The sequence below is a fragment of the Eriocheir sinensis genome, chromosome 16 (genome assembly GCF_024679095.1).
Source record: "Eriocheir sinensis breed Jianghai 21 chromosome 16, ASM2467909v1, whole genome shotgun sequence".
In the NCBI taxonomy this organism is placed as follows: Eukaryota; Metazoa; Arthropoda; class Malacostraca; order Decapoda; family Varunidae; genus Eriocheir; species Eriocheir sinensis.
Window position 1 is genome coordinate 13,126,870 of NC_066524.1, and position 23,027 is coordinate 13,149,896.

The window sequence follows — 23,027 nt, forward strand, 5'->3', positions numbered from 1 at the left end:
AATGCTTAAATAATTATGAAAGCAATTTACTTATCATTATTATCATAAGTATTATTCTTATGAAGCATTGCAATAGGTAGAGCCAGAAGAGTACAAATACCATGAGACTTAAGTCTGTTAACTAGACAGACCAATGATAGAGTTTAAGTACCTTGGATCAGTTATGTGTAAGCATGGTGGTACAGAAGGAGAGACAAGAGAAAGGGCATTGCAAGGAAGAAAGGTGGTAGGGTCTTTGGGACGTATAATGAATGGCAGAAGTGTGAGCATGGAGGTAAAGAGGGATTTGAGAAATACGGTAATAGTACCAAGCCTCACATATGCAAGCAAAACATGGGTATGGAATGAAAGTCAGAGGTCTAGAGTGCAGGCAGTGGAAATAAGTTATTTGAGGAGTGCATGTGGTGTGAGTATAATGGATGGAATGAGTAATGAAAGTTTGTATGAGCGCTTTGGAATGTGTCACGTGGGTGAAGGGAAGAAGTGTGGAGTGGTGGAAGAAGTGAAGCAACAGACTTTAAAGTGGTTTGGCCACATGGAGCGAATGGAGGAGAGTAAGATGACCAGGAGGGTGTATGTAAGTGAGATAGAGGGAGGGAATGTTAGAGGACAACCTCTAGTGAAATGGAGAGATAGGGTGCAGGAGTATGTCAGGGAGTGGGGTGAAAGATCCTTGAGAAACTTTGAGCAGGCAAGGAGAGAGTTTCTGGATAGAGAAAGATGGAAACTCTTCTGCCGTGGCCATCCCCTGGGGGAAGCTCCTAGGAGCAGGTGTCAAAGATGAATGAATGAATCAATTATAGAAAATTGAGGATTAAGGGACTAAAGTAGAAGATAGGTACAGCAAGACTAACTTTACTTATATAAAAAAACTTATTCTTCTTAAAAGATTATCCTGCATATAATTTCTCCTCCTTCTTAAAAAAAAATCTCCTCCTGTAGGCGTGAACCATGAGGATGTACAGTCAGTCCTGGAGTCCCTGCGCCAGATGTTGGTGGAGCACAAGCGCAAGGCAAACCCTGGCCGTGTATTGGCCTTCAGCAAGCGCCTGGCCACCCTCAGCCTGGCACTCCTGCACAATGGCACCATCCCGGCCCTCACCACCCTGCGCAGCATCATTCTGGTGAGATAACCTTGCTGCTTGATCTCTTTTTGTTTTGTTATTTCTTCTTATATTTCCTCATCTAAAGCTTGTCTTGGTGAGGCTACTTCAGTGATTATTTTTTTTCAATTTATTTTATTCAATTCAACCTTAGTTGTTTCTTTTTCTGTGTATCTGAGAGAAAGATTGAATGAGAGTGCCATATTGTATATCTATGATTTAATGGTGGTATTTGCAAGATTTTTCTCTTTACATTTTCATAATAAAGTTATAACATCCTTTTCTAGGTTTGTAGGTTCATTAAAAAGCATACAGACTGATTTTTAATATTAATTTTATTGTTTGGTGCACAAGTTATTACATTAATTTCATACATGAGTACCAAAGTCTTAACACTATTACAGTATGAAATCTATCAATATGGTACAATGCAGGCTGCTTTGTTGCTTCTTTTTTTTTGCCCATTATGCTGCCTCCTTTATTGAAAAAAAGTAATAAGAAAAATAGTATAAAATAAATGCAAACAATAAGTGATCCCTCTCCCTCCCCCAGGCCCACCCACCCGTGGAGTCTCTCATGGAGACAGACTGTGACGGCACGAGTGGAGTCTTCTCGGCGGAGGTGGAGGAACCGGAGCACTCCAATGCAGCCGCCTCCACCTTCTGGGAATTCCACCTCTTGGCTGTAAGTTTGTTTTGCAGGGGTTTTGCGTTGCTGTGTTGAGTACTTTCAGGTATAGTGATTGGTTGCAACATTCCATTATTGGTGTATGAATATGTATTTTTTTGTGTTTCTGGACATAGTGAGTGACATGTATCTTTTTTACCTTATGTTGTAGGGTTGTCATTCATATTTGTGTTGTGTTTTGAGGTCTTATTTTATTTGAGGCCTGTGTTTCTGGGCAAGGAGAGTGACATGTACCTTAATCTAGTGTTCCCCTATTTTAATGTGTTTTGTGTTTCGGGGTTTGAACTTTGGGTATGGTGAGTTACACATGTCTTTACCTGTTGCAGAGGCATTACCACAGCACAGTGAGGCACCTGGGGGAGCATCTGCTGGCTGGTGTACCTCTGCAGGGGGAGCTGGCCCTCCCCTACACCCTGACCAAGAGGTAGGACAGAGGACAGTTTTTATCATGGTCTCCCAATAAATGAAAATGTGTTACTTTCCTTGTCTTTCTTCTCTTCTTTAACTCTATTACCCATCAATTCTCTTACTTCTAATATATTTATGAGATAGATAGAAAGGGAGAGTAAGAGAAATGATCAATAATAATAATAATAGACTTCTTTAACTCTATTACCCATCAATTCTCTTACTTCTAATATATTTATGAGATAGATAGAAAGGGAGAGTAAGAGAAATGATCAATAATAATAATAGAGTTCAAAAGGAGAAAGGACAGCATTTTCATGTACACACTGGGAGACTATGATGTGACCAATCAGCTTACACAGTGGATTTATGGGATACTTTTAAACAAAATTCTCACCCCTACAAGCTAACACAGATATGTCCCACCCCACAGGCCTATAGAGGAGCTGTTCGTCGAGTACAACCCCTCAGAGATGCGTTTCAACCCCCGTGTGCCGCCACCCAGCCAGCACCTCACCAACCAGCTCAGCACCAAGACCAGAAGACATGGGAAGAGGAGGACAGGAGACCAATGGGTGACAAACTACATGATCCAGCAGTTGGAGGTCCTCAAAACACCACTCACCAACGGCCACACAAAGGGGAGTCACGGAGCTGCCCCCAAAGTCAACGGGTTCATGGACAATGTGAGTCAGCCAGGAGAATTTCCCTGCCCAAGAGTGGAAGACTTGGACTTCTCGAGTGCCATGCTGCCAAACATGGATCTTGAGATGATAAAAGTCCGGGAGAGAATAGAGGATGCCATGAGTCAAGACTTCACACTCAGCCTCTTAAGAACTGATTCGAAGACATAAACTGTTTATAGATTGATGTACATGGACGTGTACACTTTTGTAAAGTCCAAAATACCTAGAAGAGGCTCCGGAGGAAAACTGAAAGACATTTTCTTAAATCAGATAAGACAAAGTGTCCCAATGTTTATTGAAAAAATTTCTGGATAACACAAGGACAATTTAACCATGAAATGTACACCAAATATGTTAGATCATCTTGCTTTCTCCCTGTGTACTGCTGTTGCATTCCTCCTACAAGTCATCTGTGCTGGCCTGGATAGAGGGTTGCTGTTAACACATTGTTGGGGAGAAAGATGCTACTCAGAAAATGCCTCACAGAATATGCTGCTCATGTATTAGGAACTTGACACCATGTTCAGCAAGCTCTGCTTACCATGTGGCTGGAAGACTACGTACATTAAAGGGACACTATTTCTTTAACACCAGATGCCTACAAGTGTTCCTCCCCTCCGGAGACCCTTTGAAGTATTATGGACTTTAGCGCTATTTCCATCTGTTTTTGCTTCCTATTATTTGTACCTTCTTAATGAAATTTACATTGTTACATTATCTATAAATATCAAAATGTTTAACTAGACATGTGAGAGCTGCCATTAAATATTTTGCATATTTCAAAGTTTTACTGTAGAGGTTACCTGACAAACAAGAGTTACTGGAAATACATACATGGTAAAGGATGTCACGGTACTAAATATTCACATCCAGTGACAGCTGCTAATTGGTAAGGTGTAGGCTTAAGTTAAGGAGAGAGAGGAAAAGATGGGTCCCTGAGTGCTGGTGACTCAACACAGGCCTTGTGAGCAGACGTCAGGACAGTAAACCAACTGAGCCACCAGTGAGCCGTTAGCTGGGTCACCTTCACCTGTATCTCCACAGTGGGGCATCAGGTGTGGTGCCATAGAAGTGGTCTCCAGCATGGTGACTCAGTTGGTTTGGTGTCTGGACTTCTACTCTGAAGCCCCAAGTTTGATCCCTGGCACTCAGTAGTGTTACATTACAGGATTTTTTCACTGTGTAACTACCGTTTCTCTAATTCATGAGTATGAAACACCCCAATATTCTTGCAGTCAGGGTGATGGCTGATGAGTTAAGTTTAAAAGATTCAGAACAAATTCTTTAGTCTCCTAAATGAGGACGAAGGAAATAACAACAACCAACAATACGACAAAAACTAAGATTGTAAAGGAAGGTGCAGGAACGGCATCAAAGAGCAGTGGGAGCAATCTAATAAAGGAAACAACATCTCATAAAGCAAAGAAATGTGGCCAAACTGAAAAGAAATGGATGAAATAGCAGAACTGACAAAAGAAGGCAACCTGCAGCGACGTAGTAATGGGTGATGATGATGATGGTGTCAGACCCCCCCCCCCTAACCAGGCACACAGGATACAGGGGGCAACATGAGCTTTACTAACCTGCCACTCATCCAAAGGTCCATTCCTGCCACATTACGGCATGCATGGAGAGACTTGAAGGCGAAGGCAGTTTAGGGAGGTTGGCGAAGGGCAAGGAGGACGCTGCTGGAGGTGCCTGTGTGCAATAAAGCAATAATGGTAAGATAATAATAAAAAAAAATGCAAGCCTCTAACCGACAATCTAACGCACATCAAAACTCATTCATGGGGATTACTGGCAGGGTATCACGCGTCCAGCAAGTAATTAGACCATGGTGAATTAAATATACACGCTGAGAAGAAGGTAAAAGATACTGAAGAGCTCGATAGGGCTACTCAGATGCGCGAGATAAGGAGATACAAGCTTATCTTTACCACCACCGCCGCCACAACGACCCGCCGCCCACGTTCTCCACCCTTCCTGCCCTCCACTCACGGCTCGAGCCAACACGCAGCTCACGAAGGGAATTTTGACACGTAGTAGAAGGTAAATCACTGTTGAGAGAGAGAGAGAGAGAGAGAGAGAGAGAGAGAGAGAGAGAGAGAATTATCTAGTTTCTTTTCGTGTAGTTCCAGTTTACAGGACTCGGGTCACGCTCGTATTGTGTCCATAGTGATCTAATTTATTTTTGGACTCTTGAACGCTCCTCGCTTAATCATGATCTGGATTTGAGCAGTTTCATCAAATTAAGTCAATATGGGAAGCTGTGTGTGTGTGTGTGTGTGTGTGTGTGTGACCATAACAGCACATCTTTACTGTTTTATCCCTTTGGTTAAATTCCACATGGCTACTTCACTTTCAATTACTTTTTATCATGACCTTATTCCACCATCCTTTTACTATGAGATAAAAGTCTGTTGGATGTAGCCATTTACCCTTAAAAGTTGCGTTGGGAACGGGGTCTAGCTGACTTCATAATTGGAACGAATGTTAAGGGAATAGCTTAGGAATGGAGAGCATGTTCGAACTGATCTGAAGGGAATGGCCTGGGGAGGGAGAGCTTGTCATATGGGGGTAGGCTTACACGCTCGTGGTGAGGCTGTACAGTGAAGGACAACCCAAGCTAATAAAAATTACTTCAAAACTAAACTCGTTGTGGGTCAGCTAATTTTCCGTCTAGCAAGGAAGTGATACTGATTAAGGAAGAGAGGACGGCAAGGGGGTGAGACGTGAGAGATGATTTGGCAAGAAGGGACGATTTGTAGCTCCGAATAAGTGGTAAATAACCTTTCTTTTTCTTGTTCTTTTTCTTTTGAGGAGCATACGCTATAAGCTCATCTCCATCGGCAGACTAAGGTCGGTACTGTCAGACGCTTCACGCTTCCGCCTCTCACATCAATTACCAAAGGTCAAAAAGATCATTCGGGTCCTAATGAGTGTTTTTTAGGTTCATGGTACAGGAGGAGGGTCAAACTACCACCACGTTCATATAAATACCCCTGGAAATGCCCACAACTCCTACGAAACCCTATCACATCAATTACCAAAGAACCAAAAAGGAGATCAGTCGGGTCCTAATGAATGTTTTTTAGGTTCATGGTACAGGAGGAGGGTCAAACTACCACCATTATCATTATAACTACCCATGGGAATGCCCACAACTCCTACGAAACCCTATCACATCAATTACCAAAGAACCAAAAAGGAGATCAGTCGGGTCCTAATGTGTGTTTTTTAGGTTCATGGTAGAGGAGGAGGGTCAAACTACCACCATGATCATTAGAACTACCCATGGATATGCCCACAACTCCGAGAGCCATGTCAAATATGTGTGCTGGGGCGACGAAGTGTTTAACGATATGACCTTAAATTTCCTCGTCCAACAGCTTAACCATGCCGCGCCGCCTCAGCCCCGACCAGCTGGCGGAGGCGAAGGAGTGCTACGCTATCTTCGGCAACCGCGGCGGCATCCCCATCAGCGAGCTCGGCAACGCCCTGCGCGCCCTGGGGATCAACACCTCCAACGCCGAGATGCGGGCGATCGTGGCGGACATCGGCTCGCCCCCAACGGTCAACTTCGATTTGTTCAAGGTGGGAGGGTAACTGTGCCGACTTACTGCATGATTTTACCTACATACATAAACCTACCGACCTACATACAGCTACAAAAATAACGACTTACTGCATGATTAACGACTTACTGCATGATTTTACCTACATATACCTACCGACCTACATACAGCTATACATAAATAACGACTTACTGCATGATTTTACCTACATATACCTACCGACCTACATACAGCTACAAAAATAACGACTTACTGCATGATTAACGACTACTGCATGATTTTACCTACCTACATATACCTACCGACCTACATACAGCTACAAAAATAACGACTTACTGCATGATTAACGACTTACTGCATGATTTTACCTACATACATATACCGACCGACCTACATACAGCTACAAAAATAACGACTTACTGCATGATTTTACCTACATATACCTACCGATTTATATACAGCTATACATAAATAACGACTTACTGGATGATTAACAACTTACTGCATGATTTCACCTACATATGCCTACCGACTTACATACAGCTACATAAATAACGAAGGCAAAGTGCTGATTCAGAAGTAATTAGGACAAAGATAGACAGTAAAAGACAGTTACTACATACATACAAATTGACTTACACATCTACATACAAACCTGTCTACCTACATACATAAACATACACTCTACATATATAAACCTAACTACCTACCAACCTACCTGTCTACTTACACAAACACACATACAAACCTGTCTTCCCTACCTATATACCTACCTGTTCATCTTCCTACCTACCAACAAACAAACAAACAAACCTATTAACCTACTTACCTATCTATCTATCTACCAACCTCCCTCCCTCCCTCCCATTACCAACCCGTCCCTTATCCACCAGTCCCATTACCAATCCTTCCCCTATCCACCAGTCCCATTACCAACCCTTCCCCTATCCACCAGTCCCATTACCAACCCTTCCCCTATCCACCAGTCCCATTACCAACCCTTCCCCTATCCACCAGTCCCATTACCAACCCTTCCCCTATCCACCAGTCCCATTACCAACCCTTCCCCTATCCACCAGTCCCATTACCAACCCTTCCCCTATCCACCAGTCCCATTACCACCCCTTCCCCTATCCACCAGTCCCATTACCAACCCTTCCCCTATCCACCAGCCCCATTACCAACCCTTCCCTAATCCACCAGTCCCATTACATACCCTTCTCCTATCCACCAGTCCCATTACCAACCCTTCACCTATCCACCAGTCCCATTACCAACCCTTCACCTATCCACCAGTCCCATTACCAACCCTTCCCCTATCCACCAGTCCCATTACCAACCCTTCCCCTATCCACCAGTCCCATTACCAACCCTTCACCTATCCACCAGTACCATTACCAACCCTTCACCTATCCACCAGTCCCATTACCAACCCTTCCCCTATCCACCAATCCCATTACCAACCCTTCCCCTACCCACCAGTCCCATTACCAACCCTTCACCTACCCACCAGTACCATTACCAACCCTTCCCCAACCCACCAGTCCCATTACCAACCCTTCCCCTACCCACCAGTACCATTACCAACCCTTCACCTACCCACCAGTACCATTACCAACCCTTCCCCTATCCACCACTCCCATTACCAACCTTTCCCCTATCCACCAGTAACATTACCAACCCTTCCATTATCCACCACTCCCATTACCAACCCTTCCCCTATCCACCACTCCCATTACCAACCCTTCCCCTATCCACCACTCCCATTACCAACCTTTCCCCTATCCACTAGTAACATTACCAACCCGTCCCCTATCCACCAGTCCCATTATCAACCCTTCCCCTCTCCACCAGTCCCATTACCAACCCTTCCCCTCTCCAGCAGTCCCATTACCAACCCGTCCCCTCTCCACCAGTCCCATTACCAACCCTTCCCCTCTCCAGCAGTCCCATTACCAACCCGACCCCTATCCAACCCTTCCCCTCTCCACCACTTCCATTACCAACCCTTCCCCTCTCCACCGATCCCATTACCAACCCTTCCCTCTCCAGTCCCATTACCAACCCTTCCCCTCTCCACCAGTTCCATTACCAACCCTTCCCCTCTCCACCAGTCCCATTACCAACCCTTCCCCTCTCCAGCAGTCCCATTACCAACCCGTCCCCTATCCAACCCTTCCCCTCTCCACCACTTCCATTACCAACCCTTCCCCTCTCCACCGATCCCATTACCAACCCGTCACCTATCCACCAGTCCCATTACCAACCCTTCCCCTCTCCACCAGTCCCATTACCAACCCTTCCCCTCTCCACCAGTCCCATTACCAACACTTCCCCTCTCCACCAGCTCCATTACCAATCCTTCCCCTATCCACCAGTCCCATTACCAACCCTTCCCCTCTCCACCAACTCCATTATCAACCCTTCCCCTCTCCACCAGTCCCATTACAAATCATTCCCCTATCCACCAGTCCCATTACCAACCCTTCCCCTCTCCACCTGTCCCATTACCAACCCATCTCCTATCCACCAGTCCCATTACCAATCCTTCCCCTATCCACCAGTCCCATTACCAACCCTTCCCGACTCCACCAGTCCAATTAGCAACCCTTCCCCTCTCCACCAGACCCATTACCAATCCTAGCCCTATCCACCAGTCCCATTACCAACCCTTCCCCTCTCCACCAGTCCCATTACCAACCCTTCCCCTCTCCACCAGTCCCATTACCAACCCTTTCCCTCTCCACCAGTCCCATTACCAACCCGTCCCCTATCCAGCAGTCCCATTACCAATCCTTCCCCTATCCACCAGTCCCATTACCAACCCTTCCCCTATCCACCAGTCCCATTACCAATCCTTCCCCTCTCCACCAGTCACATTACCAACCCTTCCCCTATCCACCAGTCCTATTACCAACCCTTTCCCTATCCACCAGTCCCATTACCAATCCTTCCCCTATCTACCAGTCCCAGTACCAATCCTTCCCCTATCTACCAGTCCCAGTACCAACCCTTCCCCTATCCACCAGTCTCATTACCAATCCTTTCCCTCTCCTCCAATCTCATTACCAACCCTACCCCTCTCCACCAGTCCCATTACCAGTCCTTCCCCTATCCACCAGTCCCATTACCATCCCATCTCCTATCCACCAGTCCCATTACCAACCCTTCCCTTTTCCACCAGTCCCATTACCAACCTCTCCCCTATCCACCAGTCCCATTACCAACCCATCCCCTCTCCACCAGTTCCATTACCAACCCGTCCCCTATCCACCAGTCCCATTACCAACCCTTCCCCTCTCCACCAGTCCCATTACCAACCCGTTCCCTATCCACTAGTCCCATTACCAACCCTTCCCCTCTCCACCAGTCCCATTACCAACCCGTCCCCTATCCACCAGTCCCATTACGAATCCCTCCCCTATCCACCAGTCCCATTACCAACCCTTCTCCTATCAACCAGTCCTATTACCAATCCTTCCCCTATCCACCAGTCCCATTACCAACCCGTCCCCTCTCCACCAGTCCGATTAACAACCCTTCCCCTCCGCACCAGTCCCATTACCAATCCTTCCCCTATCCACCAGTCCCATTACCAACCCTTCCCCTATCCACCAGTCCTATTACCAACCCTTCCCCTCTCCACCAGTCCCATTTCTAACCCGTCCCCTATCCACCAGTCCCATTACCAACCGTTTCCCTCTCCACCAGTCCCATTACCAATCCGTCCCCTATCCACCAGTCCCATTACCAACCCTTCCCCTATCCACCAGTCCCATTATCAATCCATTCCTTCTCCACCAGTTCCATTACCAACCCTTCACTTATCCACCAGTCCCATTACCAACCCTTCCCCGCTCCACCAGCCCCATTACCAATCCTTTCTCTATTCACCAGTCCCATTACCAACCCTTTCCCTCTCCGCCAGTCACTTTACCAACTCTTCCCCTATCCACCAGTCCCACTACCAATCCTTCTGCTCTCCACCAGTCACATTACCAACCCTTCCCCTCTCCACCAGTCCCATTATCAATCCTTACCCTATCCACCAGTCCCATTACCAGCCCTTCCCCTATCCACCAGTCCCATTACCAACCCTTCCCCTATCCACCAGTCCCATTACCAACCCTTCCCCTATCCACCAGTCCCATTACGAACCCTTCCCCTATCCACCAGTCCCATTACCAATCCTTCCCCTATCCACCAGTCCTATTACCAACCCTTCCCCTCTCCACCAGTCCCATTACCAATCCTTCCCCTATCCACCAGTCCCATTACCAGCCCTTCCCCTATCCACCAGTCCCATTACCAACCCTTCCCCTCTCCACCAGTCACATTACCATTCCTTCCTCTATCCACCAGTCCCATTACCAACCCTTCCCCTATCCACCAGTCCCATTACCAACCTTTCCCCTATCCACAAGTCCCATTACCAACCCTTCCCCTATCCACCAGTCCCATTACCAATCCTTCCCCTATCCACCAGTCTCATTACCAACCCTTCCCCTCTCCACCAGTCCCATTACCAACCCTTCATCTATCCACCAGTCCCATTACCAATGCTTCCCCTCTCCATCAGTCCCATTACCAAACCTTCCCCTCTCCACCAGTCCCATTACCAATCCTTCCCCTATCCACCAGTCCCATTACCAACCCTTCCCCTCTCCACCAGTCCCATTACCAACCCTTCATCTATCCACCAGTCCCATTACCAATGCTTCCCCTCTCCACCAGTCCCATTACCAAACCTTCCCCTCTCCACCAGTCCTATTACCAATCCTTCCTCTATCTAACATTTCCATTACCAACCTTTCCCCTCTCCACCAGTCCCATTACGAACCCATCCCCTATCCACCAGTCCCATTACCAATCGTTCCCCTATTCACCTGTCCCATTTCCATCCCTTCCCCTCTCCATCAGTCCCATTACCAACCCTTCCCCTATCCACTAGTCCCATTACCAATCCTTCCCCTATCCAGCAGTCCCATTACCAACCCTTCCCCTATCCACCAGTCCCATTACCAACCCTTCCCCTATCCACCAGTCCCATTACCAACCCTTCCCCTATCCACCAGTCCCATTACCAACCCTTCCCCTATCCACCACTCCCATTACCAACCCTTCCCCTATCCACCAGTCCCATTACCAACCTGTCCCCTATCCACCAGTCCCATTACCAACCCTTCCTCTATTCACCAGTCCCATTACCAACCCTTCCTCTATTCACCAGTCCCATTACCAACCCTTCCTCTATTCACCAGTCCCATTACCAACCCTTCCCATATCCACCAGTTCCCTACCTACCTATGTATACAACGGACGCATGCTTCCAGACGGTGCTAAGCAAGGACAACCTACCGCCGCGGGAGTCGCCGGAGGAGGTGCGGGAGGCGCTGGGCATTTTCGATAGCGATGGCGACGGGCGGATCCGAACGGAGGAGCTGAAGCACTTGATGATGACGATGGGCGAGAAGCTGTCCAAGGAGGAGGTGGACATGCTGATCACCGAAGCCAACATCGATGACGACGGCCACGTCTCCACCGAACAGTTTGTGCAGCTGATGACGCAGAAGTAGGATACACAGAAGATAGGGTAGACAGACCGACACAGTGATGGTCCATAAGTAAGAAAGACAGACACGCAAGTAACAGCGATGACCAAGAGCAGAATGTGAGACAGTTTTTGTATTTGTGGACCTTGAAGTAAAATAGTTAAAGACAGATATTGACCCCTCTCTCGGCCACCTCCTTGGATTCTTTTTAGGAGCAGCGAGTAGCGGGCTTTTATTTATTTATTATTGTTTCCCTTTTTTTGTGTGCCCTTGAGCTGTCTTTGTTGTAAAAAAAAGATATGGTAATGGACTAAATGTAAGATAGACGGAAAAGTAGACAGTGGTGACTAAGAAATAATTGACAGATTTAGACAGAAAGGGACAGAAGGAAGACAGAGAGGGAGTTTGTATGTTTCATGACAAAAATAGTTAAGGTAGACAGACAGTGGTGGTCCAGAGGTGAGAGAGACAGACGGGAAAGTATAAAGACAGGCAGTAATGGCCAAGGAATAATTTAGAAAGACAGAATGCGAGACAGTTTTTGCGTTTACTGAGACAGAAGTAGTTAAGATAGATTGACAGTGATGACCAAAAGTAATTAAGACAGACAGACAGAAAGACAACCAATTAGTAGTTAAGACACAAGACAGACAAGACGGAATGAGGTAAAGTGATGACCCATAATTATTAAGATAGTGACAGACAGACCGACAGACACAAAGATGGTCAACTTAGTATTTACAACATCGACGGGTAGACAGAAAGGTAGACAGTTTGCACGTTAAAATAACAGAGAGACAGACAGACGGTGGTCACCTAGAAATAATGAAGACAGTTACAGACAGACAAAATGGGAGACAATGTACGTTTGATGACCGAAATAACTAAGACAGACAGACAGGTAATTAGACAGTGATGACCCATAATTAAAATAAAGATAGACAGAAAGACGTAATACGGCAAGACTGACAAAATACAGACAGACAGACAGACGCAGACATACTAAAAGGGATAAAAATTTGTACGTTTGAGGACAAATGTATAATCAAAACAGACAGAATTAACTCGGGCATGAAAGGTAACCGGAAGGGAGGGAAGGAGGGAGGGAAAAGAAGAATGGAAGAGGAGGAGGGGGAGACGGGGAGGTAGCGGCAAGCAGGTGCAGGGAGGAAGAGGAAGAGAATCAGGAAGAAATCTGTAGGTGAAGAAGCGGTGAAAGGAGACTATAAAGGGAGAGAAGAGTGGGAGGAGGAGGAGGAGGAGGAGGTGGTGGTGGCAGGTGAGAGGAAAGGAGAACCAGGTGAGGATGAGAGAAGGAGAGGGAGCGAGGGAGGGAGAGGTCGCTAAATCCCTCTGTCGTATTGGTTAAGGATAATCCGACACTACAGGAGCACATTAGCGAGTCTCTCTTTGTGTGTGTGTTTGTGTGTGTCTATAAACAATCTCGAGTATTGGAGGAGTGGTGATCCCTTGTTTGTGGGGTTCAAGAGTATTGTTTGTGGTATTAGCTCCCACGTGATGTTTACTGAGGGTTATACTTATATACTACCCGATGATCTCTTTCTCTTCCTCCTCCTTCTTCTCCTGTCTGTCTGTATGTTGTGAGTTATGATGAAAGAAGCAACATAAGCAACAGGTATTTAACGATTCCATACGTGATGTTTACTTGTACACTTCACTTTAAATACTGTCCTCCTCCTCCTCCTCCTCCTCCTCCTCCTTCTTCTCCTCCTCCTCCTGTCTGTCTGTATGTTGTGAGTTATGATGATAGAAGCAGCATAAGCAACAGGTATTTAACGATTCCATACGTGATGTTTACTTGTACACTTCATTTTAAATACTGTCCTCCTCCTCCTCTACCTCTACCTCCTCCTCCTCCTAGATAGGGTATAAGCAGCTAAGACTGACAGAGGTAATAAGACAAAATTGGGCGGGAATATAACGTATGCATATGATGTTTAGGTAGGATAATAATAATGTATGGTAATTAAAAGTACCGTGGTTATTATTCTATATATACAACATTAAGATTATCTGATATTCTACTATATTCTCTCTCCTATCTAAACTGTTGTGTATGAAAATTATAATAAAAATGTTAAGGGACGCTTCTCTGCTTTTTTTTTTATATATATTTCCCCGTTCAGCGTTTTCTCCATATATATTTTTTTTACAGCAGACGAAACAGAGCAAGGGCGTAAAAAATAAGAGAAAACAATAATGCAAAAAAGAAAAGAAAAGGCCGCTACTTACTGCTAACGTTTTGGTTGTTATGTTAGGAAGGTTTCAGAAGGAAGTTTAAGGAGGTAAATGTTCTCCCCAAACCTACCACTTTATTCAGGTCCCTTAGCTAACTTTTATAAGGGTAATAACAAAGTGGTTCAGAGCCTACTACTGCAACTGGTCTAACAGGTGGTGGTGGTGGTGGTGGGCGGGAGGACCAACACACGGAGTCCAGCGTTGCCAAATTATCGTACTCAGCGCATTGCATTTTCCTAGTTTCTGACCGATAACTCTAGCAAAAAAGAGCGAAAGCCATCACTCTTTAACAGTTTCAACGATAACTTTGATTTTCTATCGTTGTTTGTGTGGTTACGACGGTCTTGGAGCCTAAAAATAATAAATCCAATGTTCAGAGTACGACAATTTGGAACGCTGACACAGACGCTAAGGTCCATATGCGAGGTGATCTAAATTTAAGTAAAGCGACATCAAACGGAGGATACGGAGCCGTTTTAGCATCTTTACTAGAGCGTCAGTATTTAGGCGAGGTGGTGGTGGTGATTGTTTTTTAAGTGAATCATCATAAAAGTGACTGAACCGTTGAAGGCAGGAGCTTATTCCATTACCGGATAACAAAAACTACAAGCAAAAAAGAAGTTAAGAAAAAAGTGTACCATATTTATTTCTGTGTAACTAAGATAAGTGTGGATATGATCTTTTTTTTTTTAGTTAAAAGTGTGAAACGTGGCAGAGAGAGAGAGAGAGAGAGAGAGAGAGAGAGAGAGAGAGAGAGAGAGAGAGAGAGAGAGAGAGAGAGAGAGAGAGAGAGAGAGAGAGAGAGAGAGAGAGAGAGAGAGAGAGAGAGAGAGACACCCCTTCACCTACACACGCACAAACCTACACACTGAACTAAATCTCATTAAGGTCAAGAATCCGCCTGACCTCGTATGCCCACAAAGCAGGTCACACACGAACAAGCTGACCTGAGCCGTATCCGAGAAGGGGGGGAGGGGGAGGGGGAAGGGAAGGGGAGAGGTCAAAGGTCATATTGAAAGATTGACCTCGTGCGCCCAGCCTCACCTGCCGCAGCTGCACGGGGGATCAACGAGCTAATGACCGTATTAGGGGGGGGAGGGGGGAAGAAAAGGGGGGATGGGGGGAATGGAAAAGGGGGGAGGGGAGGGAGGGATAAGGGAAAGGGAATGAAGGGAGGGGGTTGGGGTAAGGGAGTAAGAGGAAGGGGAGATGGGGAGGGGGATAAGTGAAGGGGTATGAGGGGAACAGGATAAGGGGATGAAGGGTCGGGGCTAGGGAAAGGGGTAAGGGGAAGGGGAGAGGTATTGGGGGGAGGATAGGCTTAATCAGTACCATGGAGGGCTGACTGATTGACCGACTGACTGACTGACGGCTGGATCCTCTGTCTGTCTGTCTGTCTGTCTGTCTGCCCCTCGACTAACACTGATTACGAAAAAATGTTAAAGGTAGAAATGTCGAAGATGAGAGAAACACGAATGGAACTCTACGCATTACCTGACCGACTGACATGCGATAAAAGAACAAATAAATGGAAGTGAAATATTGCATCGGACAGGACATAAGAGACTGAGAGGAGGCAAATGATAAAAAAATAAAAATAAAAAGGGAAAAAAACATACAAAAATAACCATATCGTGTACCAATAAACTAATTAAACTCTCGCAATATACAAAACAAACTAACCCAAGAACCAGCGACTGAGAAATAGAATATAAACTGTAAATGAAACCCCCGTAACCAAAATAACATAATACTCAGCGCCTCCTCTCAGTTAGCGCCGTCTGCCCTTCAACACATCCATTCTCCCTGCCATTGTTTATCTGACCTGAGCTCGGCCACGCCCCCTCCCAAGCACTTCATCTCCTGCCCACTGAATCTCTTATGCTAATCACGTGTTATTTCCTTCTCTCTCTCTCTCTCTCTCTCTCTCTCTCTCTCTCTCTCTCTCTCTCTCTCTCTCAGGATAAGAAAGGAGAAAGTGGAGAAGGAAATGAAAAGGAAAAAATGATGTAAGGATTGAAAAATTAGCTTCGCAGTGTTGTGTTATGTCTGTGTGTTTGTCTCTCTCTCTCTCTGTGTCTGTCTGTCAACGTCTGTCTGGAAGGAAGGAAGGAAGGAATGAGAAGAAATTAGAGAAGGAAAAGAGAATAAAGAATGAAATGGGTATAGAAATTAGCTTGCGGTGTTCTCTCTCTCTCTCTCTCTCTCTCTCTCTCTCTCTCTCTCTCTCTCTCTCTCTCTCTCTCGAATGCGTCTTTTTCAACGTAAAGATAAAGTGCGTCGCTACGGCCAATTATCGAGGCTTACGAAGACCGACGCGGCTTCTGAGCGACAATAGAACGAAGGGAAAAAGAAAGGCCGGTTGATAATCGGCCTAATTGTTGATTGTAATGCCTCCCAGTGCGCACTAAGCCGATGGTTCTTTTCCGAGGGAGTATACTGGCGGGCCGTGAGCAGTTTCGTTTCTCTGTTATCGCGTTTTCTCTTCACTGAGCGTTCGTCTGTTTGTTGGTTAATGGATTTGTTAGTGGTGGTTTGTTGGAAGAGGGCGTTTACCGGGTCACTGGTTTGTTTTTGGTTTGTGTAGTTTGTTTTTGGTTTGTGTATGGTTTGTTTTTGGTTTGTGTATGGTTTGTTTTTGGTTTGTGTAGTTTGTTTTTGGTTTGTGTATGGTTTGTTTTTGGTTTGTGTAGTTTGTTTTTGGTTTGTGTATGGTTTGTTTTTGGTTTGTGTAGTTTGTTTTTGGTTTGTGTATGGTTTGTTTTTGGTTTGTGTATGGTTTGTTTTTGGTTTGTGTAATTTGTTTTTGGTTTGTGTATGGTTCGTTTTTGGTTTGTGCAGTTTGTTTTTGGTTTGTGTATGGTTTGTTTTTGGTTTGTGTAGTTTGTTTTTGGTTTGTGTATGGTTCGTTTTTGGTTTGTGTAATTTGTTTTTGGTTTGTGTATGGTTTGTGTATGGTTTGTTTTTGGTTTGTGTAGTTTGTTTTTGGTTTGTGTATGGTTCGTTTTTGGTTTGTGTAGTTTGTTTTTGGTTTGTGTATGGTTCGTTTTTGGTTTGTGTAATTTGTTTTTGGTTTGTGTATGGTTTGTGTATGGTTTGTTTTTGGTTTGTGTAGTTTGTTTTTGGTTTGTGTATGGTTTGTTTTTGGTTTGTGTAGTTTGTTTTTGGTTTGTGTATGGTTTGTGTATTGTTTGTTTTTGAGTGTATGAATGTGATGTCTGTTCTTATGTCTGGTCTTGTATCCAAATATATAAAAAAAGGTTCGTTAGTTATTATTTAAAGTCGTGGGCAATACAAATTATTATCTACGCGTTTAAGTATCAATTTTCTTTATACAAATTACTTTTTAGCCTGTATGAAATCTACCCTTTTATTATTTTGTAATATTAAAATACAGAAGAAATCTAAGAGTCTATATTCGGTTATCCAAAGAAAAAAATCATTAGCTAAACCTTTTTTTCATACATTTCTCTTAATTACTAGTTTTTACCTTAATGACTTTCAACTTTTTATTTTTTCTCATTTTTCTCTTCCTTTCAATTTTTTTCTTTCTTCCCTTTCCTCTTCTTTCTCTTTCCATTTCCCTTCTTTCTCTCCCTCCCTTTCTTCTCTCCGTTCCTGTTCTTTCTCTTTCGATTTTCCTTCTTTCTCTCCCTCCCTCCCTTCTCTCCGTTCCTGTTCTTTCTCTTTCGATTTTCCTTCTTTCTCTCCCTCCCTACCTTCTCTCCGTGTTCTGCTATCGCCACATAGAGCACGGCCTCCCCTCGTTAGTATTCAGCGGGCGGGCGTGCTCCGTGCCGCTGCCTGGTGTTATCTGGCTACGGGATCTCAGCTGGAGCTTTATATATTGGCCACGCGGGGCATACGTCAACGCTAAACAAACCCCGACGCCCACCCATCACCACCTGTCCCCGCCCGCCGCCCCTCGCGTCACCCCGACACCCCGGACCACGACTCCCTACGGCGGGTTCCCTTGGCGGATCCTTCGAGCTTGTGTGGAAAAGGGGATGTGTGTGGGAGGTTGAGGATGGCGGAGATACAGAGTGATAAATAAAATAGGAATGAGAGGGAGTGAAGGAGGGAAGAAGTGTGGAATCCTTTGGCGGATCCTTCGTGCTCATGTGGAAAAGGGGATGTGAGAGGGAGGTTGAGGATGGCGGAGATACAAAGCGATAAATAAAAGAAGAATGAGAGGGAGTGAAGGAGGGAAGATATATGAACTACCTTACCTAAACCTTCACACTTATGTTGAAACAGGGATGTGTGAGGGGCGGTGAGGATGCGGGAGATAGAGAGGGATGAAAAAAAAGAGGGAAACAAAGGAGTATATACAGAGGAATGAGAGGGAAGGAACAAGTGGAAAGGAGTGGAATCCCTTACCCAAACGTTCGCGCTTGTGAGGAAACAGCGGATGTGTGAGGGGCGGTAAGGATGCGGGAGATACAGGGAGATAAATACAGAGGAAAACGGAGTAAATAAAGAGGAATGAGAGGGAAGGAACAAGTGGAAAGGAGTGGAATCCCTTACTCAAACGTTCGCGTTCATGAGGAAACAGTGGATGTGTAAGGGGCGGTAAGGATGGCGGAGATACAGGGAGATAAATACAGAGGAAAACGGAGAAAATAAAGAGGAAAACGGAGAAAATAAAGAAGAATGAGAGGAAAGGAACAAGTGGAAAGGAGTGGAATCCCTTACCCAAACGTTCGCGCTTATGAAGAAACAGAGGATGTGTGAAGGGCGGTGAGGATGGCGGAGATACAGAGCGATAAATAAAGAGGGATGCGAGCGTGGCGGAGGACGGTGAAGGAAGAGCGGGAGGCGGAGAGGAAGGAAATCAGTGAGCCGCGCCGGAGCCCTGTTGCATACACATGACTCTGGGCTTGATAAACGGGACGCTATGTTGAAAATTATACTGTATAACTAAGTCACGGGTTAATTTACGGTTGGGTTTTAGTGATTCCACGCACGCGAGGTGGTGGTGAGGGAACACACCTAATTGATTCTATTCACTATTGTCTTCCTCCTCCTCCTCCTCCTCCTCCTCCCCTTCTTCCTCTTCCTCTTCTTCCTGCTTTTTAGGGACATAGGAAAGGGTTGTAATATTATGTGTTTTTTGTTGTTTTAATGGTGAGAGAGAGAGAGAGAGAGAGAGAGAGAGAGAGAGAGAGAGAGAGAGAGAGGAAAGGGTTAAGAGGATGATAAAAGAGGTGGGAAGCGAAGAGAATAAAAATGAAAAAAAAAATAGAAAAAAAATGAAAAGGAAAACGAAAAGAAAAAAAAGTGGAAAAAGAAGAGATTGAAGTAATGAAGAAGAGGCGATGGAGGAGGAGGAGGAGGAGGAGGAGGAGGAGGAGGAGAGCAAAAATCAAGCTAAGGGCAAACTCTCATAAATTGCTTTCACTTCACATGTGGGTCTTATGTTAATACAGACACGTGTGCGATAAATGCAAATGAGGTGTACACGCCATTTACATACACACACGTACATACACACACACGCACACACATCACCTACTGTCTTGTGTGTGTACGTTTGTTTGATCAAGAGTCTCGTTGGAGTGTGTGTGTGTGTGTGTGTGTGTGTGTGTGTGTGTGTGATTTTTCCGGACACACACACACACACACACACACACACACACACACACACACACACACACACACACACACACACACACACACACACACACAGGTTAACATTATCAGTTTACAGCATCAAGACAAAACCCACAAACGATCATTCCTTTCAATACTCAATTATTTCCATCTTTTCTTTTTCTGACTTTAATTTTTCTTTACGTTTTCTTCTCTTTTTAAGTTATCTCGCGTTCTCTTTGTTTCTTCTTTTCCTTCTCCTTACTTCCCACTTCTTTTAATCTTCTCTATCATCTTCTCCTCATCTTCCTCCTCCTCCTCCTCTTCTTCTTAACCATCTTTATAATCTAACCCTTCCAAAACCAGCACCCAAGCATCTTCATCTCCCGCCAAAGTCAAAGATGCACCTTCGGGAGATAAACTTCAGCATCTTCGGAAACTGAATATAATAGTTTTCTCATATTCAAAAAGGTTTAGTATTTATTTTTTCCTTCTTCGATCTTTTTACTGTCATGCGGCGGAGGTTGTAATAATATTTTTCCCAGGAATGAGATGGGGTCCTCCTCCTCCTGCTCCTCCTCTTCTTCTTCTCGTATCCATTCTTCTCCTCCTCCTCCTCCTGCTCCTCTTCTTCTTCTCGTATCCATTCCTCTCCTCCTCCTCTCATTTCTCTATCATTTTTCTTCTCGTCAATTTTTTTTCATTTTTCCACCCTTATGCTTCCTCCTCCTCCTCCTCTTCCTCTTCTTCTTCTCCTATCCTTTCCTCTCCTCCTCCTCCTCTCATTTCTCTATCATTTTTCTTCTCTTGTAATTTAAAAAAAAAATTTCCACGCTTATGCTTCTTCCTCCTCTCCCTCTTTCTCCTCCTCCTCGTTTCTTTATCTTCATATTTACCATATTTTTTCCTCTTGTCGTCGTATTTTCTTTCTTTTCATCTTATTCTTTCCATTCCATCTTCCTTCTTTTTCTTCGACTTCTCTTTCCATCTTTCTTTTTTTCTACGTATTGTCTTTCCTATTTTTTTCCTCTTCTCTTCCCACATTCATTTCTCTTCGTATTCTCCTCCTTTCTTAACCCCTCTTCCTCCTCCTCCTCTTCCTACTCATATTCCTCCTCCTCCTCCTCCTCCTCCGCACATCAGGAAAGGGAAGTCAGCCTCTCGCTCTCTTTTCTTCCCATTTCTCACCCTCCGTCAATGTATCTTTTATTTAGTGGTGTTTCCCGCGAGCCAGCGTCGAGTTTCCTTCCTCCCGCGCGCCTTCACGACGGGAGGAATGCATGGAGATAGACGGAGAGAGGGAGAGAGAGGATTTGTCGAGGAAAAGAAAGAGGGGAAGAGGATGTGAAGCAGAGGATGAGAAAAAAAATGAATACGGGAGGAATGAAAAGTGACAGGGAGAAAGAGTATTTATCGCGGAAGAAGAGGAAGAGAGAGGAATTAAGGAAGAGAGGAAGAGGAATGCATAGTGACAGGGAGAAAGAGTATTTATCGCGGAAGAAGAGGAAGAGAGAGGAATTAAGGAAGAGAGGAAGAGGAAGAGGAATGGATAGTGACGGGGAGAAAGAGAATTTATCGTGGAAAAAGAGGAAGAGAGAGGAATTAAGGAAGAGAGGAAGAGGAATGCATAGTGACGAGGAGAAAGAGTATTTATCGCGGAAGAAGAGGAAGAGAGAGGAAGAGGAAGGAAGACGGGAGGAAGGCATGGAGTGACGGAGAGAGAGAATTTGTCGCGGAAGAAGAGGAAGAAGGGAAGAGGATGAGCAAGTGAAAGGAAGACGGGAAGCAGGAATTGTTACGTCGAGAAAGGAAGATGAAGTGGAAGATAGGAGGAGGAGGAGGAAGAGGAGGAGGGAGGAAAAATCAAACCTTTACCCAATCATAAAACCAAATGCATGAATCGTACATATTAAAAACAAAACACACCAAAACACACAAATACCTAATAATATACAGACCAAAAACAGAAAACCCAGACAAGGAACGAACAATATTTTAACGAGCAACTCCTTTAAATAATTAACCCGAGGAGGAACGCTAATGGAAAACTTTAAAAAATCATAGAAAACGAGGAAATGAAACTCAGGACCCTCCACCCACGACCAATGACGCCCCCCCCCCCCCCCACACACACACGCGATGAAGACAGCATGGACAGAGAAGGAGGAAGGGTAGAAGGGAATGGACAGGGGCTAGATAAGAGATAAGGGAAGGCGAGGGACGGGTGGACACGCACACACACACGCACACACGTTCACCGAAAAAGAAAGGAATGTTTCGTTTAGTCGGCGCAACATCTGTACGCTCACCGAAAGAAAGACAGAATGAACAGAAGGGATGAAGGTAAAGGAATGGACGGAGGATAGATGGACAGGGGCAAGGGAAGGCAAGGGATGAGAAGACGGGAACACGGATGCGAAAAGACAGAATGGACAGAGGGAAGGAAGGGAAGGGAAGGGGCGGAAGAATAGGCCACAAACATACGCAGAAACAAACACAGAACGGACAGAGGGAAGGAAGGGAAGGGAAGGGAAGGCACGGGAGAACGCAGCACACAACACCTGAAAGAAACAGAATGGACAGAGATGAAGAAGGGAAGGAAGGGAATGGACGGGTATAGAAGGGAATGGACGGGTATAGAAGGGAATGGACGGGTATAGACAGAGGCAAGTGAGAGCGAGGGACGGACGAAGGGAATGGACAGGGAACAGATACAGAGGAAGGCAAGGGACGGGGTGGACAGACAGACAGGGAGGGAGGCAGGCTGACCACATCCACCACATCCCCTAAACAGCCGGGGCGTGGCGCACTGACGGATTTACACTCTCTAGAAATGAGTCATGGGCGACCCTGAATGCCTCCCCTGACCCCCGAACTACTGACGGGAGGACGAGAGCCAGATGCCGCGGGAGGAGGAGGAGGGGGTAAGGGGGTCAGAAGAGGACGACTATGATGAAAGGGAGGATGAGCAAGAGCAGGACGACGACGAATAAATGAAGGAGGAGAATGAGAGGAGAAGGAGGAGGATGAAAAAGAGGAGTAAGAGGAGGATGAGGAATAAGTGAAGGAGGAGGAGATGAGAAGGACGAGTAAATGGAGAAGGATGTTGAATAATTGAATGAGGAGGAGAAGAAGAAAAAGAGGAGGACGGTAAGATAAGGAAGA

General features: G+C 45.3%; 2 protein-coding genes and 3 long non-coding RNA genes across 6 annotated transcripts in view; 2 read left to right on the forward strand and 3 right to left on the reverse strand.

The window, feature by feature from the left end:
• The window catches only part of LOC126999313 (nucleolar complex protein 3 homolog), a 20,556-nt gene extending 16,895 nt beyond the window's left edge, over positions 1–3,661 (forward strand). For both annotated transcript variants that reach the window (XM_050861763.1, XM_050861764.1), the window contains exons 13-16: positions 943–1,124; positions 1,656–1,787; positions 2,117–2,214; positions 2,632–3,661. In XM_050861763.1, the coding sequence (XP_050717720.1) occupies positions 943–1,124; positions 1,656–1,787; positions 2,117–2,214; positions 2,632–3,052 (833 nt within the window). In that variant the 3' untranslated portion in view covers positions 3,053–3,661. The remainder of the gene's footprint in view (positions 1–942; positions 1,125–1,655; positions 1,788–2,116; positions 2,215–2,631) is intronic.
• Positions 2,814–23,027, reverse strand: part of LOC126999319 (uncharacterized) — a 25,755-nt gene continuing 5,541 nt past the window's right edge. The window contains exons 2-3 of the long non-coding RNA XR_007753232.1: positions 4,468–4,582; positions 2,814–2,962 (exon numbers count right to left, since the gene is read on the reverse strand). This is a non-coding gene — a long non-coding RNA (uncharacterized LOC126999319). The remainder of the gene's footprint in view (positions 2,963–4,467; positions 4,583–23,027) is intronic.
• LOC126999316 (calmodulin-like) lies at positions 4,780–12,180 on the forward strand. Its single transcript, XM_050861770.1, has 3 exons — positions 4,780–4,933; positions 6,274–6,478; positions 11,793–12,180. The coding sequence occupies exons 2-3, from the start codon at positions 6,281–6,283 to the stop codon at positions 12,033–12,035; spliced, it is 441 nt and encodes a 146-aa protein (XP_050717727.1). The 5' UTR covers positions 4,780–4,933; positions 6,274–6,280; the 3' UTR covers positions 12,036–12,180.
• Positions 6,390–7,858, reverse strand: LOC126999318 (uncharacterized). The gene is made up of 3 exons (XR_007753231.1): positions 7,745–7,858; positions 6,744–7,620; positions 6,390–6,517 (listed from the first exon to the last, which is right to left on the reverse strand). It is a non-coding gene; the product is annotated as an uncharacterized LOC126999318 (long non-coding RNA).
• LOC126999317 (uncharacterized) lies at positions 13,621–15,223 on the reverse strand. Its single transcript, XR_007753230.1, has 2 exons — positions 13,878–15,223; positions 13,621–13,727 (listed from the first exon to the last, which is right to left on the reverse strand). It is a non-coding gene; the product is annotated as an uncharacterized LOC126999317 (long non-coding RNA).

Coding starts and splice junctions, on each gene's coding strand:
- LOC126999316 (XM_050861770.1), top strand. CDS start 6,281: ATGCCGCGCCGCCTCAGCCCCGACCAGCTGGCGGAGGCGAAGGAGTGC. Junction 6,479..11,792: donor TCAACTTCGATTTGTTCAAG/GTGGGAGGGTAA, acceptor GCATGCTTCCAG/ACGGTGCTAAGCAAGGACAA.